This window comes from Caretta caretta, chromosome 14 (genome assembly GCF_965140235.1).
Source record: "Caretta caretta isolate rCarCar2 chromosome 14, rCarCar1.hap1, whole genome shotgun sequence".
Lineage (NCBI taxonomy): Eukaryota > Metazoa > Chordata > Testudines > Cheloniidae > Caretta > Caretta caretta.
Window position 1 is genome coordinate 13,410,041 of NC_134219.1, and position 15,491 is coordinate 13,425,531.

A 15,491-nucleotide genomic window follows, 5' to 3' on the forward strand; every position below is an offset into this window, starting at 1 on the left:
AGCAACATTTGCTTCCCTCCACTAAATAGCAGCATCATATTTTCTTGCCTTGTATCATTAGAATACATGGTATGCCAATAATTATTATAAAACCACCGGTAGGATTTAGTGCATCAGGCACGTCGTTCTCCTCGCAATGGATCCCTCCTGTTGGAAAAACATGACAGTTAGCTGAGCCCACTTTCATTGTCTTGACTGAGCTGAGAAAAAGTTGCGTTCAAAACACAGAAGCCCCTGGACCTAGCAAACCAAGCCAGTTTGTTGTGGCATCCAAATTATTTAGCTAATGATACCAAAATACTAAGGGGGACAGAAAGATACAAAGAAACAGGGAGCGTTCCCTCAACCACCAGTCTGGATGGGAGCCTTCCAAAAAAAAGGCCCAAACAAAAACAAAAACAAAAAGTTGGAAGGGTTTTCCTGGAAGCGCTCACAAAACAACTTCCTGCCCAGTTCAAAAGCAGTTTTCCCATGAGGATGGTCTCTGAACCCCAGTCTCTGGGCGCACATTGCCTCAAATCCCTTTCCAAATGGAAATATCCAAAGGGATAAATCCGCCCTTGTGTGGAGAGAGCTTGATCCTGCCAGCAGCTCTGCACTCTTATCCCGATCCAGCAGAGCACTTAAGCACATGCTTAATTTGAAGTCAGTGGGATTGTCATATGTGTAATGTTAGGCTTGTGTCTAAATGCTTTGCTGGATCATGGCACCTTGCAGTGTTGAACCCTCAGCCTGCAGAAGGCATATGCACCAGGGAGCCCAGCCGAAGCTGTATTGTGAGGGCTTCAGTGGGCCTCTGGGGTGCATAGCCTTGCCCCAGTCCTTTACACAGGGTGACATTCACCCTATAGGAATATTATAAAATCAGCTGTTATCTGTTTGATCATCATTTTTAGTGTGGAGATGAATCTGAACCAAAGCCCTGGATCCAAACACCCTGTGATGGGCAGACACTCAGCTGGAGCAGGCCCCCTTTTAGGTTTGAGTGCACTTACCTCGATGATGCCAGCCAAGTAAATCAAACACAAGAAATACGCTTGACTAAGTATAACACAGTGATCAAGTTTGCTGTGTACCCTCTCCACTAGATGGTATTCAAAAATAAGCAGCTACTACTCCTAGCCACTAAATTGGTGGAGATATGTGCTGAACAGGTACAGGGTTCAAATCCTGCTTGCTGATGACCCATAAAAAAACAGTTTAACCTATAAGTGCTGATTCTCCATTGCTTTGCAGCTAGTACAGTCATTTTCACTGGGTGCAAAAGGCTACCACAAAATCAGACCGGTAGCACTTTATACCCCAATTGCACTCAGCGTGCACTGGTGTAAATGACTGCATGAGTTGCAGGGCAGCAGAGAATGCTTCAGGTACCAAACCAGCAGTAGTAACTCAGAGAGAATTCTAAAGCTTCCTTCTTAACAGCAAAAGAAGATTTCAGGGCACAGATCAACTCCGTCCCTCCTAGCCCCTTTCTCCTGTGTGCCACTGTCAGCCTTCACTGACGTGCTTATTACCAGAAAGCTCCAGAAAAAGTCCTTTCCCTTTCCTTGCGGATTTTTTATTATACAGCCGCTAGCCAAACTGCATTCAGTCCCCATATAATGCAACTGCTAACGTACAACTGACTACCTTGTTTATAGCAAAGCAACACACACCTGGTAACACGCTGGGCCAAACTCATCTTTGGTGTAATGCCAGTCACTTCACAAAGGCTTGACATTTGCTAACCATCCTTTAACCCTGCCAGTCTGTTTCAGCTGAGTTATACAATGTCCCCTCCGTCATGTTTACAATTAGAACTTGGGCAGACCAAAGATCTGAGCAGCCTGAACGATAAATAGATTAGCATCGTCAACAGCAAAAGAAGTGAAGTGCGCATTTTTCTTTTCAAAAGCTTTTAATAGGACATTTTTTTTGTCATTTGTAAAGATTTACACTCTTTTTTTTTTTAAAAGAACATTTTAACCCAATTTTCCCCTTTAATACCATCTTTTGTTGCCCTGATCAAAGACCGAGTTTTTGGTCTATATACCTGATACAGTATAACAATATATTAAGTATTAAATACAAAGTTCTATCATATATGCTAGATTGTTACGGACATTGCAATGGTACTGTGCCTACTCTAGTCATCTCGTGTAATAGTGTACATGGATTATTATAGTCATGGGGGCAGAAAAGGGGGACCAGGGCATAGCCTAATTTACAACAATACATCTTTTTTATTTCTTTGTGCCTTACACCAAACCTTGTGTCGAGTGCAATCTATAGAAGCCAAAAACAGTGTGTGTCCCCCCCTCCAAATTATCTACAGTTTAAATAACCTGTACTCTGTCTATGAATAGTTATGTGCAACGGCTGCAACTATGGAATTTACATTTTTCCAGACATGATCACCATCTCTTTTCCTCTCATACATAAGACTGGTAATGGCAGAATATTCTATTTCCATCTGTTTACAGTAAATCCACAATATTAAAGTGCTGGTGTGCTTCGAATGAACTGGAGCGCCATGTTACTGTGTATTAGCGTCAGAGCTGGCTGATTTCTCAGGGTGGACATGGTTTATACCAGTACAGTTCTTTAACAGTGTAGCACTGCAATATCCTAGAACTTTAGCTTAGCTACTCACTTCTAACCATTACCTTTATGCGGTCTTTGGAACTAGGTTATAAATCTTGGAATACACTAGGTCTGGCCCCAAATTTAGTAAAAGAAAATATTAGACATAGCTGCTTCTCTTTCCAAGATGCTATGCACACTTTTAACAATTTCTCTACAGATTTCTACAAAAATATAAAAATTCAATCAACATAACCATTCTACAGAATTCCTCTGGATTTTGTAGATTTTTATTTAAAAAAAGTCAACTTCTATAAAACCCCCCAAAGGTATTTAAAATTATTTTAAGATTATTGCACACTCTGTAGTACATATATTTGTTTTTCAAAAGGGCAGCTAGAAAAAAAACTCTTATCAGTTAGAAAACAAATGCTTTTACATGCATTTTTTTCCTGAATGCATCTTCGTACAGTATGTTTCTACTGATTTGTCTTTATTGAACATGAATGTATGATGTAAACTTTGTTTTATTGTTATTCACACAACCCTTGTCAGTAGGCAAAACCCCGAGTACTGAAAATGGAACAGTTTTTAAGTTAAACAGTTGTTAGGCTTCCTGTTACAGTTGGAGCTGTGAGCATGGATTGACATTACCTCACCTTCTTGCACCATGATTTCATGCTAACATATTGCATGTTATATCACAAGGAAGGTACTGTGTTGTGTAGACCTCTTATTATGCAGCTCCACTCCAGCTACAGAAACACATTGCTAGTCATTTAGCAAATTTGGGTACAGTAATTTTCGTGGACCAACCATTTTGCTGGGTTGTTTGGTATGCTCAAAAGGAAAGTTTAAAGCTCATTAAGAGTGTAAAACCAAAAAAGGGATTAAGAATATTTCTCAGGCTTAATGCACTGTAATTTTATTATTTCCTTAAATGGGATCAGGATGAAGCACTAATGAAAGGTTTGTTTGTAACAATTGCTTTAATTGGGTTTAGTTTTGGATTCGGACTCGGATTATGAGAGAGAATGCTTTATTTGAGGGCACCCATTAGGACTCTCGAGCAGGATAAAAAAAAAAAAGCCCACCATTCTAGCCAAGAAATAATCTATTTGGAAGAAACAGTAGAGAATGTTAATCTTTAAAATAAACTGATTACTTCCTGCTGTATAATCCCTGGGTTTTGTACAAGATTTGCAAAATCTATGGTGATTGTTTAGTAAAGTAAACTTCCTCAAATGAAAATAAAAGTAACTTAAATCTTCATATAGATCTATTAAATATAGGGCATCTTCCTTGTCTATATTTATTTGACACTAATCTCTATACAAAAAGGAACACTGGGAGAATCTCTGAGCCCACCAAAGGGCTTGGAACCAAGGTCTCCTAGGAGTTTGAAAAAAATCAGTGGTGCTCAAAGGATTTTGATCTCCTGAATGAGAGAACTAGTCATCTTGAATTAAAGTACCTCAAATCCTTCTCTTAATTACATTGGTGTAAGGCTAAATCTGCAAAGTCCTGTAAAGACTTCTGCATGTGCTTGACTTTAAGCATGTTAGTAGTCTCATAAATTTAACTGGGACTACTCCCGATGCTTGAAATTAAGTGTGGATTTGTCTTTTAAGGAGCCTCAATCTGAAGTCGACTCTACTGAGGCTCAATGAAGTTCACTTCAGATTCACACTGGAGTAGCTGAGAGCAGGATTAGGTCTATTGGGCCAAATTCTGCAGTGCTTTATATTCTGCGTTCTCTCTCTGACTTCGATTTTACAAACAGAGATTTGCACGGGGTGTTAGCACAGACTTTAGCCCATGAATTTTGGAGATGACTGACATTAAGAACATGTTATAAACATTTGGTAAAAATTCTATCTTAATTTCTTCTCATACCACAATTGGAAAGAATTTCTGGTTAAAGCCTTTCCAGCTTGGAAGTAAATTGAAACTAGGGCCTTACAAATTAGCTCCCAGTTGTGGCACTGAAAAACTTCCCTGTTTTACTTAAGATAAATAGTGGTTGTACTGCAGGTTTCCCTACTCCTTTTGGTAATGACCTTCAGCTAGGCTCTGATTTTGCAAAGCATTCTTATTCAGGAAAGCATGTGAGCATATGCTTATCTTTAAGCACCTAAATCCTATTGACTTAAATGAGACAAATACATGCTTAAAATTAAGCTCATGCTTCAGGCCCAGATTTTTAAATGCACAGCATTGCAATGCCTAACTGATTTAGGAGCTGACACCTAATTTTAAAAGCAGTTTGGGCACTTAGGAGCCAAATTCCCCTGGGCAGTTGGTAGTAGTTAGCTCCTAAGTGCCTAAATCACTTTTAAAATGAAATGTAGGCTCTTAAATCAGTTAGGTGTTGCAGTGCAACAATTCCTAAATAATTTGAAAACTCTAGGTTTAAGTGCTTTGCTGGACAGGGATAGTCATAAGAACATGTTTAAACGCTTTCCTGAATCAGGGCTATATGGAGTTTAGCTAACTGCAGATCTTACTTACGGGTTTGATTCTCCTCTCTCACAGGTGCAAGTAGGAGTAACTCCACTGAACTCAGTGGACTTAGACTAGTGTAAAACTGCTGACACGAGAGCTCGGGACTGGGTTCTACGTATCTAAAGATATTGGGTAAAATTTTAAAAAGTGCCCACGGGATTAGGTGTCTAAATCACTTGGGTGCTTTTGAAAACTGCATCCATCCATTGACAAGTTTTTAAGAACCACCATTGTCCTCAGTGGCAATATATTTAATACCTTTTTATAAACCAATATTGTGTCACGCTAGTATGCAGTTAAATTCTCTTTGCATTAGAAATCTTCGTGCATCTGTCAACATACTGTACATTCCCGGTCTAGTGCACGTGCTTTGACTCTGATGGGTGATTTAACTTGAGTTTGGAAAATTATTCGATTATTAAAAAAATTCCATTGCAGTTGTAAAATATTCAAATGACTATCTCCCACAGAAAGTTATTAAGTTTAAAGGGGGGAGGTTACATTACAGTTCAAAATTATTCTCCTTCCTTGTTGACTGTGGGATATATTTCCTCTGTAATGCACTAATTGGCTCTACCCTGTGCTTTGCAAAAAAACCAAACCAAACCAAAACAAAACAAAAAAGGATTAAATATGTATTTTTATGTTAAAATGTCCATAAAACCCAAACCTTATCTCAGAAATATTCTGAGATACATAAAATAGAAGAAAATTAAACAAGATTTTAGTCACAAAATGTACTACATCCCGCAATACTAGAGTCAATTAATTTAATAAAATATAATATACATATATATTCTGCACAATGTATTGCTTTTACCTAAGCAGAACATATGCTTAAGTAAGCATGATATAGGTTAACCACTCTTTAACCAGCTGGTTCTTTCAACTTTCTTTGGAAATTTTTACCCAGTGCCATTTGAGAATACAGAGGGTTTTTTGTTAGTTTTTAATTTGTACTTTTTTTTATTACACGAAAAGAAGAAAATATTTGGCACCAACAGAAATATAATTCAGGGGTCCATTTCTGTTTGATCAAAGGAAAAACTAGGAAGTGTCAACAAGTCTGTCTTTGGGGTAGGAGATGTTGACATACTGTCTGGAAGCAGCGAATCTCCTATATCCATTGAGTCCTTGGAATCACAAGATGGAGCACGCCTTCGCAGGCAAATGTCTGCACTGGGAGGTGAAATACCATGAGATCCTCTAGGTAACAAACTTTGTCCATCTGGTGGATCTATAGATATACACGGGGGGCTCAGTTTTTTCTTCTGCCGTGCTCCTTGCAAGCCTTCCATTTCACTTAAGACCTGACTTATGAAGCCAGAAGAGCTAGATGTGGAATGGTGCTGAGGGCTGTTTTGCATGGAACAAATTTCTATGGAATGTCTCCTTTGATCATCTAACCAAGATGGTGGTTTTCTGAGAAGACCCTGGGTATCTACACTGTAGTATTTCTTCAAGTCCTTCAAAGTAACATTGCTGCTATTGCCTAGGTTCCTCTTAGGACTTAGAGGTGGAACCACTGAACAGGCACTCAAGGCTGTACAAGTTCCTGAAGCGAAAGGCTCCAAAGAGCTGTTTATTTCAGATACTTCTTGGTCCATAGAGTCTCTAAGTGTCTCTTGATATGAGCCTGTACATGCACACGAAGCTGGTGTGTGCTTGGATATATTATACCAATTGTGGGAATGCTGAGTGCGAACACTTGATCGGCCCCAGCAGGCCGATTCGCTTGCTTCTGATGGGGTCTCTGTGGATACAGCTGCCACATTTGTATCAGAGAGTTCATTCACCTCAGCATGCAAATTGTCTTTGCTTTCAGAGCAATACATGTCCAAGGAGTCATTCCTTATTGCCACCTGTAGCAGAGTGCCACGGAATTGGGGAGGAGGTTGTCAGATAAAGAGAGACACACCAAACAAAGGTTAGTACAAGGCAGGCACAAAATTAACAAGGCAGGTTGTCATGCCTGGGGCCTAACTCTGCTTTGAAAAAACACTAACACAAATGCAGAGAAAATCCAATGACTCCTATATTCTAACATAGAATAGATATTATAGTAACTCCATGACTTCATTGGAGTTACTCTGGGGTTACACCAGTACAAGTTAGAGTAGAATTTGGACTTTAATGCTTTAAGAATATCAGCTCTCAGGTTGTATCTCTAAAGTATATAGGATTAGATAATCCAAACAAAAAAAAACTCATCAAAACTTTTTCCAGGATTTGGCTTTATTTTTACTTCTGCAAATGAGGAAGGGGTTAATTCAAAGCTCATGGAAGTCAATGGGAGGTCTTCCATGGACTTCATTAGGCACTGGATCAGGGTTTACTTTAAGCACACAAATTGTCCTGCTAAAATCAATGGGATTACACATATGCTTGAAGTTAACTTTGTGCTCAAGTGCTTTGCTGGGCAATGAGCTGAAGTCCTAAAAAAAGGGAGTTTGGAACACTGTTAATGAAATATAAACACCCCCGCTCACCCACTAAGCCCTACTCCTGCCAGCCTATACTCACGTGTGTAGTCAGAGTCCAATAGAGCTACCCCCAGCATACCCATCTGCGTTTGCCGTATCTGGGCTTAGTTATCCTACCTCTGCATTCCCAGTGTGCCCTATCCTCTATGCATTCATCTTTTTTTGCATGCAAATCTAAACAGTACTAGAACAGTGCATATCTTTGGCCCTATCTAGGGACTGGTTTGAGTAAGAACGCAGTCAGTTACTACTGCCAGCCACTGCTCTCGCTCAAGCTGGCAAGGCACATGCTTTTAGCACTCACACACCAATGGTCAAAACCCACTTGAGACTGAAGAAGGGAGGGGGGAAATTTTATATAAGATCTTCAGGGCAAAGACTTTTTATTATGTGGCTGAAGACATTGTTGGTGCTAAATAAATATGGGCCCAATCCTTGATCCTAAAAATGCTAAGTGTCCCCAAATCTCAAATAATTGTCTGGTATTGAATACCTTTATGTGATATAGAATTACTTGAAAATTCTTGTTGGTAATATGATTTTTATTAAAGTGAAATGGATACCTCTAGAGTGATGCATCCGTAATTATTTCCACCTATTATAAGCGTGAGTTCAGGCTCCTCAAGGGACGTTTTGCCTACACTGTTTGGAGTCAGATACAGGCTTATTTTCCCCATAGCTGCAAATTGGCTCTGAACAGCACCTTTACATGGCAGTTTTACCTCCCCATTTTCAGCAGTCATTGTGTTCCATAGTGCTATGTGCCCCTATGCTAAAGGATTTATACGTCATTTTAATAGCTCTTCATGCAAATGTCTCATCTTGGGGAGATTGCTTATTTTCCTCTTTACAATATTTGAAAAAAAAATGCAGGTGGCCCCACTTTAATATACCAGGATGAAGAGATGGGCTATTAATTGTAATAACACTTTTGTCATCTAGCAGCTCAAAATTACTTTTTTAAAATGAAAGTTTATGAACTAGTCCATAAATATCAACCAGTTCATTTTTTTTCTGGGAAAAACTCCCATAGACTACAGGACATACACACACCCTGATCAATGTTCCCTCTAATTTTTGACAGGCCGTGTATGCAAAAAATTTCTTCTGTGCAAATTGTTGTGCTCCTGTGCAAATTTTTGTGTGCGCGGGGTATTTCACTGTGTGCGCGGGGTTTAGGATCTGTGTGCGCATGCACAGCTTAGAGGGAATAGTGACCCTGATCCTCCAAAGGTTTATGCAACACCCCCACCCCCCCCGCAAAGATGTAAGCATGAGCCGACCCTTTGAGTTTAATAAGTCTTCCCCTATACTTCAAATTAAGCATGTGCAAGTATTTGCAGGAAAGTTTACATACACAAATATATATATGCACACATATACATAATAATATAAAAATACGTTCGTGGGGTATATGTTCTCACACACAAATATTTGTGTGTGTTTATATTACTAATATGTATCTGGAATCTTGATAGAGTTTGCATGCTCACCTCTCTTATTTGGACCACAAATTAGAAATTCTGTATTAATGTGCTTAAATGATTGACTGCAATGTTTATTTGACAGCCTGGAGTTAAACTCAAGCTGCTAACCTGAGTTAAAAGCCAAGCTGCCATTTCTTCACTGATATTTTAACCTGAATTAGCTGGTCCGAGTTAAGTACACCTTTTGCTGCAACGTAGGCGTACTCTGGTCTGTGTTCCCATTGAAGAGAATGGTAGACTTCCCATTGATTTCAATGGGAGCAGATTAGGCCAATTCTCAACCCTTTTGAAAATCCCACATGTTGTGACAGAGGATAGACTATTGGGAACATTCTGGGTCAGATTACACGCTCGCACATGTTTGCATCTCCCACTGGTTTTACCTGGAGTTCTGAGTGTTAAATTTAAGGCATTAAGGCCTGATCCTCAGCTGGTGTAAATTGGCATAGCTCTTGAAATCAATTGAGCCATGCTGATTTATAGCAGCTGCGGTTCTTGCTCTTGAAGTGCAAACCAACATTCTATTAAGAATTATCCTGTAGTCTTATTCAGCAGTAACCACTATGGAAAATGTGAAGAAAATGGAGTTAAAGAAGATGGCTAACATGGTAATTTATATTAGAAATGCCAGCCAAAAGGTTGGAGCTGTTACCCATCAGAAGCTGAGGGAGAATATTCATGAACTGGAAACATTAAATCAATTAGTTTCCCCATTAGTGTCGACTGGGCTGCCTGGCTGGCCTGGTGCAGTCTAATACACATTGGGAATTTAACTTGTCAGTTTAATATTACAGATTAATGTAACTGCTAACCTTAGTGCCTCAGATTCATTTTTAGGGCTCAATAAATTAACTGTCTTATTTTCTCAGTGTAAAAAGGGAAGATCATTTGAATAAATGAGGATATATTTTATTCAAGTAATACGTTATTTGGGGAAAAATAAAAATGATCCACTCTGCATTTTATTTATTTACACACACACTCTCTCTCTCTCTCTATATATATATAAAAAAATCAGACACAGGAAACTAACTATTGGGTAAAGATGAGCTACAAAATTAGCCAAATATATGGCTCTGATTCAGCAAAACACTTTTAACATGTATTTAATATTTAATTTTATAATGTGAGAGTTAAGCTTATGCTTACGTGTTTTACTGAACAGGTACAGACTTAAACATATGCTTAAAGTTAAGCACATGTTTAAGTACTTGGCTGAATCAGGGCCTATATCATTGGCAATTAGACAACTGATATGCGGCCAAGAATAAGTGTCCTCAAAACCCAATAGGCATACATTTGTTAGAAAACAGAAGAAATTAAACTAAAGGCAAATTTTCCGAAAGTTCTTAAATGACTTAGGAGCCTCAGGCCCATTTTCAAAAGTGACTCAGCACTTCAGTGTCTGTCTCATTGAGTTTCAGCATCGGCCACATCTACACTCCAAGCTGGGGTGGGATTCCCCTGCTCACGTGCACATACTCCCGCTGGCTCTCATTGAGCTTGCACGAGTATAAATTGAGCTTGCACTAGTGGCCACGGCAGCATGGGTCGCGGCAGCGGAGGCATTCCATACCCGTTGGTTGCAGGTGGATTTGTATTCTGCATGGCTCAGCCACGCCTCCACTGCTGCTAATCATCCTACCACGGCTACCTTGCTATTTATACTTGGGCTAGCACGACTATGTGTACACGAGCAGGGCAATCACACCCCTCTCTTGTAGTGCAGATGGAGCTTTGGGCTCCTAAATCACTTAGGCACATTTGAATTGCCCCCCCCCATCTAATAAGGAAAATACTCTTAGTTTAGGTAAAAACAAAAGTAGCTCAACTTCGTATCCCTGCTCTAGAAAAGGTACATTTCCCACTTCTGCTTGTTCAGACATAAAAGGTCTGGCTTCCTTAAAGCAAAACACACTTTTCCTTGTCAAAAGCGATAGCTCTTCCCTATGAGAGGAAATTACAGCAGTCATAGAGTTGATTGGGGAGAGTTATCTGCAATCACTGTGCACTCTCAAATGTTGGGGACAGCATTGCGTAGCGGTTCGGAACTAGTTCAGTGAACTCCACTGACCCCTAAGGAACATTTGGCTATATCAATGAAAATGCTAGGAAGGACAAAGTATTAATCAAATGGAGAACGTTTAGGCCTATTGCCAAAGGAGTTGTAAGCCATCATGTGGCTCTTTAGAGAACACTGAATGGGTTTCTCTTCAAAAAAAAAATCAACCAATCTTTTTGGGATTATTCCTAAATGAGGGTTACAGAGCTCATGAAATTGCGATATAAAGGTTAGTAACCCATCAGTTAACTTAGTAAGCCACCAGTCTTGAACTACAGCAGGTTCACAGTCACAGCTCTGCTTACCTGCCTGCGAAGTAATCTTTCTGCAGAGGGAGAATGCACAGTTGGGGGGATCTTGGATTTACTTTCCCAGTCCAAATTGCCATGTGGTCTTAGGTGGTGGAAATGATCTTTTGGGATTTGCAGGAGAGAACTGGTGTCAGCAGGCTGCGACTGCACGGAGGCTGTTGAACCTTGAGAAAGGGACAGGAAACAGGAATGTGACACACATTCATCTGTAGATATCTCCCATAGCTTAATAACCTTTCAGTGAAAACTCTCCCATTGGACCAGACAGGCATTGCACAATGAATACTTTTTAACATCCTGATTATCACTTCAAAAGTTTTTTTTCTCCTGCTGATAATAGCTCACCTTAATTGATTAGTCTCATTATAGTTGGCATGGCAACACCCATTGTTTCATGTTCTCTGTGTATCTATATCTTCCTACTATATTTTCCACTGCATGCACCTGATGAAGTGGGTTTTAGCCCATGAAAGCTTATGTCCAAATAAATTTTAGTCTCTAAGGTGCCACAAGGACCCCTCGTTCTTTTTGCTGATACAGACTAACACGGCTCCCTCTCTGAAACAGGTAGGAGTTCACTTCACTCAGTGCTGAAATACAGCCACTTTTTAGATGGAATAGGGCAACAATTTAAAGGGTACCAGCAACACTATACAGCATCTCAGAACAGGGTGTGTAGAATACTTTGTCCAGTTAAAGCAATGGGAATTTTGCCAGGACACCGAGGCAGATGTAAAACATAAGGTATTTAATTGGTTATAACATGGTTATGAATAGGACATTAGTTTTCTCTGATCTGAAAACAGTACAGACCGCCCCCCCCCCCCATGCTGGGTCACTGGCTGAGAGCTGACTCAGACGGAGGATGAATGGCTAGGATCATTTCTTGGAACATCTCAGGTTTTCCTCAGAGGTCTCCAATCCAAATCCTGACTAGGTCAGACCATTCTTAGCTTCTAAACCCTAGATGATCATAGCCAGAAAAAAAAACCGAAACACATTTACCCTAAACACTCTTACTTCCAATACCCTGTTTAATCTGAGCTACTTAACAAGTGATCAAAACACAGTGCATCAATGGCCAGCACAAACTTCAGGGTCCAGCGTGGCTTTGAAGAATCATGCAAGAGCTTTTCTTAAATATCTGCCCTACTTCCAAATGGGACTATTTATCCAGGATTCCCTAGGGAGTAATACAGGCTCCTCAGATTCTCCTGGTGTCAGCCAGTGCTATTCATTTTACCAAGATGGGAACTGAACAGTGCAAGTTCAAGGTAAACAAAGGACTAGGAAGAAGCCCGGGTGTGGCTTGCAAGCTAGCTCAACGTAGGAACAAAGATACCTGGATTAAGCAGTAACATGCACAGCACCAAAAACTCCCTCCATAGCAACATGAGGATCTTTTTAAAAGCCAAGGAAGTTTCAGTGACCTTGGGCTACACAGACACTAATCCTGGTCCCACTGAAGTCAAAGGGAGTTTTGCCATAGATTTTAACTGGCTAAAATTTTACCCCAAGTCTTTCCATTGATGTGAATGAATCCTTTAAAGGGACAGTATTTGTCCCTAAGTCTTTCATATTATGCCAATGCCTCTTTCCAACCCCAGGTTCATCTTGCTCTGTTGTCTCCACATTTTATTTCTGCTGTTAAACTATAGCTGTGCATTTGAATTCCTATTACTCTGCAAATTTCAGCATCCCATTTCTAATCTGTTCAAATCTTGTATCATTCTGAACAGCTGTATGAAATTGTGCCCCTGTTAGAAGCTTGCAAATGGTAATGCTCGGGAAAATCTTTTCTGCCTTACCTAGGACAAGAGCCTACAAACTGTTGTCTATTAAGAGCAGGTGCAGATAAATTAAAGGGAACTATATTAACTGACCAGCAGAAGGTATTGCATAGCCTACTGTGCAACACAAGAATTTCTGCCAATTGCATCCCCAAAATATTGACCATCACAACAACAGTGAAATCCTGATGGACAATACGGACCAGGGGTAGCACCTGAAAAAAATGCAAATGTAAACCTAAGAAAATACCTGCACTAAGGGTCCCTTAAACATACACTTACCCATTTTGCACAGATAGATGCTACTGTAGCTGCAATTTGTGGCACCAGTCTATGGAAACCTGGCCCTATATTTTAATTGAGGTAATTTAATTATCTTCCTGTCCAACCCAGTCCCCTCCATCAAACAACCTTTGAATGGGAAAACCCATCTTTGAACTGTAATTTACATTTTAAACACAAATTCTACCCGGTTATTTCTCTAAACCAGCCTGTCAGTGTTTTGTCACTGCACAATAACACAACTTAGCATTCCCATGGTGTGTTCCATCCCAGGATTTCAAAGTGCATTACAAACAATAAGTCTCACAAGCTCCCTCTGTAAAGAGGCATCTGAGGCACAGAGAGGTTAAGTGACTTGCTCAAGGCCACATGAAGTATTAGGGGCAGAGCTGAGAATAGACTACATATTTCCTGACTCCCACTCTGTTTAGCCACAAGACTGTGCTTCTCTCCCAAGAGAAGACACATTTAACCTATTAGTACTTCCTTGGAGACTCTGAGAAACATACAGAGAAGGACTTCAAAATTCTCCTGAGGGAAGAATGACCATTATTTTGGATTTCATTTTGATGTCATGGTTGGTTTTACAACAGGGATAATGTGTACTACTTTGTAATGAGCTCCCAGTAAACACTTTGGAGACTGATTACAGATATCAGCTTTGCTCCAATGCTTTGGTCAATCTTAGGCCACATTCATTGCTTCATATGCTATGAAGAAGGAAAGACTGCCCCAATACTCCAGTTTATTGTTCTCTCTAAAGAATAGAATTCATTATCTCTCTTCAGTCTCACAGGAGGAACCATGCCCCTGTCAATACAGGGAGGGGTGAGCTAACCTGAAAATGTTCTGAATTGGGGATCCATTTGGGAGAATGTGTCTGTGACCAGACATATTTGCCCTGCCCTGGGCCAGAAGGGGTTAACCCTGTACTTTGGACTAAGGAAGCCTCACCCCCTCTCCCTGCTGGGCATGCTCTAACTGGAACCACACTATAAGAGGGAGCAGTTCAACTCAGTCTGGGGAGGAGAGAGGATGAGTGTTGCATGCTCCTGTCCGGAAGCTGTTGGAGCCCCAGACCGCAGAGGCCATGTACACTGAGACCCAGGTAAAATCAGTGGAAGCCCACGAGGAAAAGGAGCCACTGGGAACATCGCCTGCTGAATACCCTGGAGAACCAGAGGACCTGTAGCCTACGTAGTAGGAAGACAGAGTTGGAAGTAGCCCATGGGAACCAGACATTGATCCGGTTGTGGTTCTAGGAACAGAGTCAGCATGTTTCAGTGGGATCCGCGCTGCCCCTGGGCTAGGACCCGGTGGAGTAGGGAGGGCCCAGGTTCCTCTACCTTGGCCACCAACTTACCCCTGAGTGGTGGCCTACTTCCCTTTTGGCCAGTAGGCCATACTGCCTGGTGCAGGAGGGCTGTCCTATTAACTCTGACTGGTAGGCCATATTGCCATGTGCTGAAGGAGGGTTCTATTGACGCTGGCTGCTAGGCCTTGCTGCCCTAAATCTAAGGACAGCCCTACTGACTCTGACCATTGGGCCACCCTGCCCTAAGAAGAAGAGCAGTTATTTGGACAGCAGGACAGGCTGTCACAATATTTCAGAAACAAGAAGTGAGGAGACACTCCTCTAAAGATAACTTCTGCTGGGATTTTCATTCACGGGTCTTAGTTTGCTGGGGTGAGACAGTTGGAGCTTCCACAGTTCTTAAGAATTCTGACCCCTGAAGGCAGCGATAGGAGGGTAGAATGTAAGACGGGTCCACTGCTGCCAACCACCTGCCCTCCCAGCAGTCCAGTCACTTCCTTTTTTTCTGAACCCTTTAAAAAGTTTTGGTTCTAAAATGGGTGTAAGGTTCAGATGGAGGAAGTTTTTATTCTAGACTGGCCAAATTTGTTAGTCTAGATCTGATAGATGGGCTTTTCAAAGCCATTTTAGGCATCTAGAGACCTAATTGCCATCAGAACTGATACATAGCTATATAGGTAGCTTTGATACA

General features: G+C 40.7%; 1 protein-coding gene across 13 annotated transcripts in view; it reads right to left on the minus strand.

Moving 5' to 3' along the window:
• Positions 1 to 2,140: 2,140 nt before the first annotated feature.
• CACNA1G (calcium voltage-gated channel subunit alpha1 G) overlaps positions 2,141 to 15,491 on the minus strand; it is a 285,359-nt gene continuing 272,008 nt past the window's right edge. For all 13 annotated transcript variants that reach the window (XM_075119254.1, XM_048817865.2, XM_075119253.1 and 10 more), the window contains 2 exons: positions 11,408 to 11,577; positions 2,141 to 6,932 (listed from right to left, as the gene is read on the minus strand). In XM_075119254.1, coding sequence (XP_074975355.1) covers positions 6,084 to 6,932; positions 11,408 to 11,577 — 1,019 coding nt within the window. In that variant the 3' untranslated portion in view covers positions 2,141 to 6,083. The remainder of the gene's footprint in view (positions 6,933 to 11,407; positions 11,578 to 15,491) is intronic.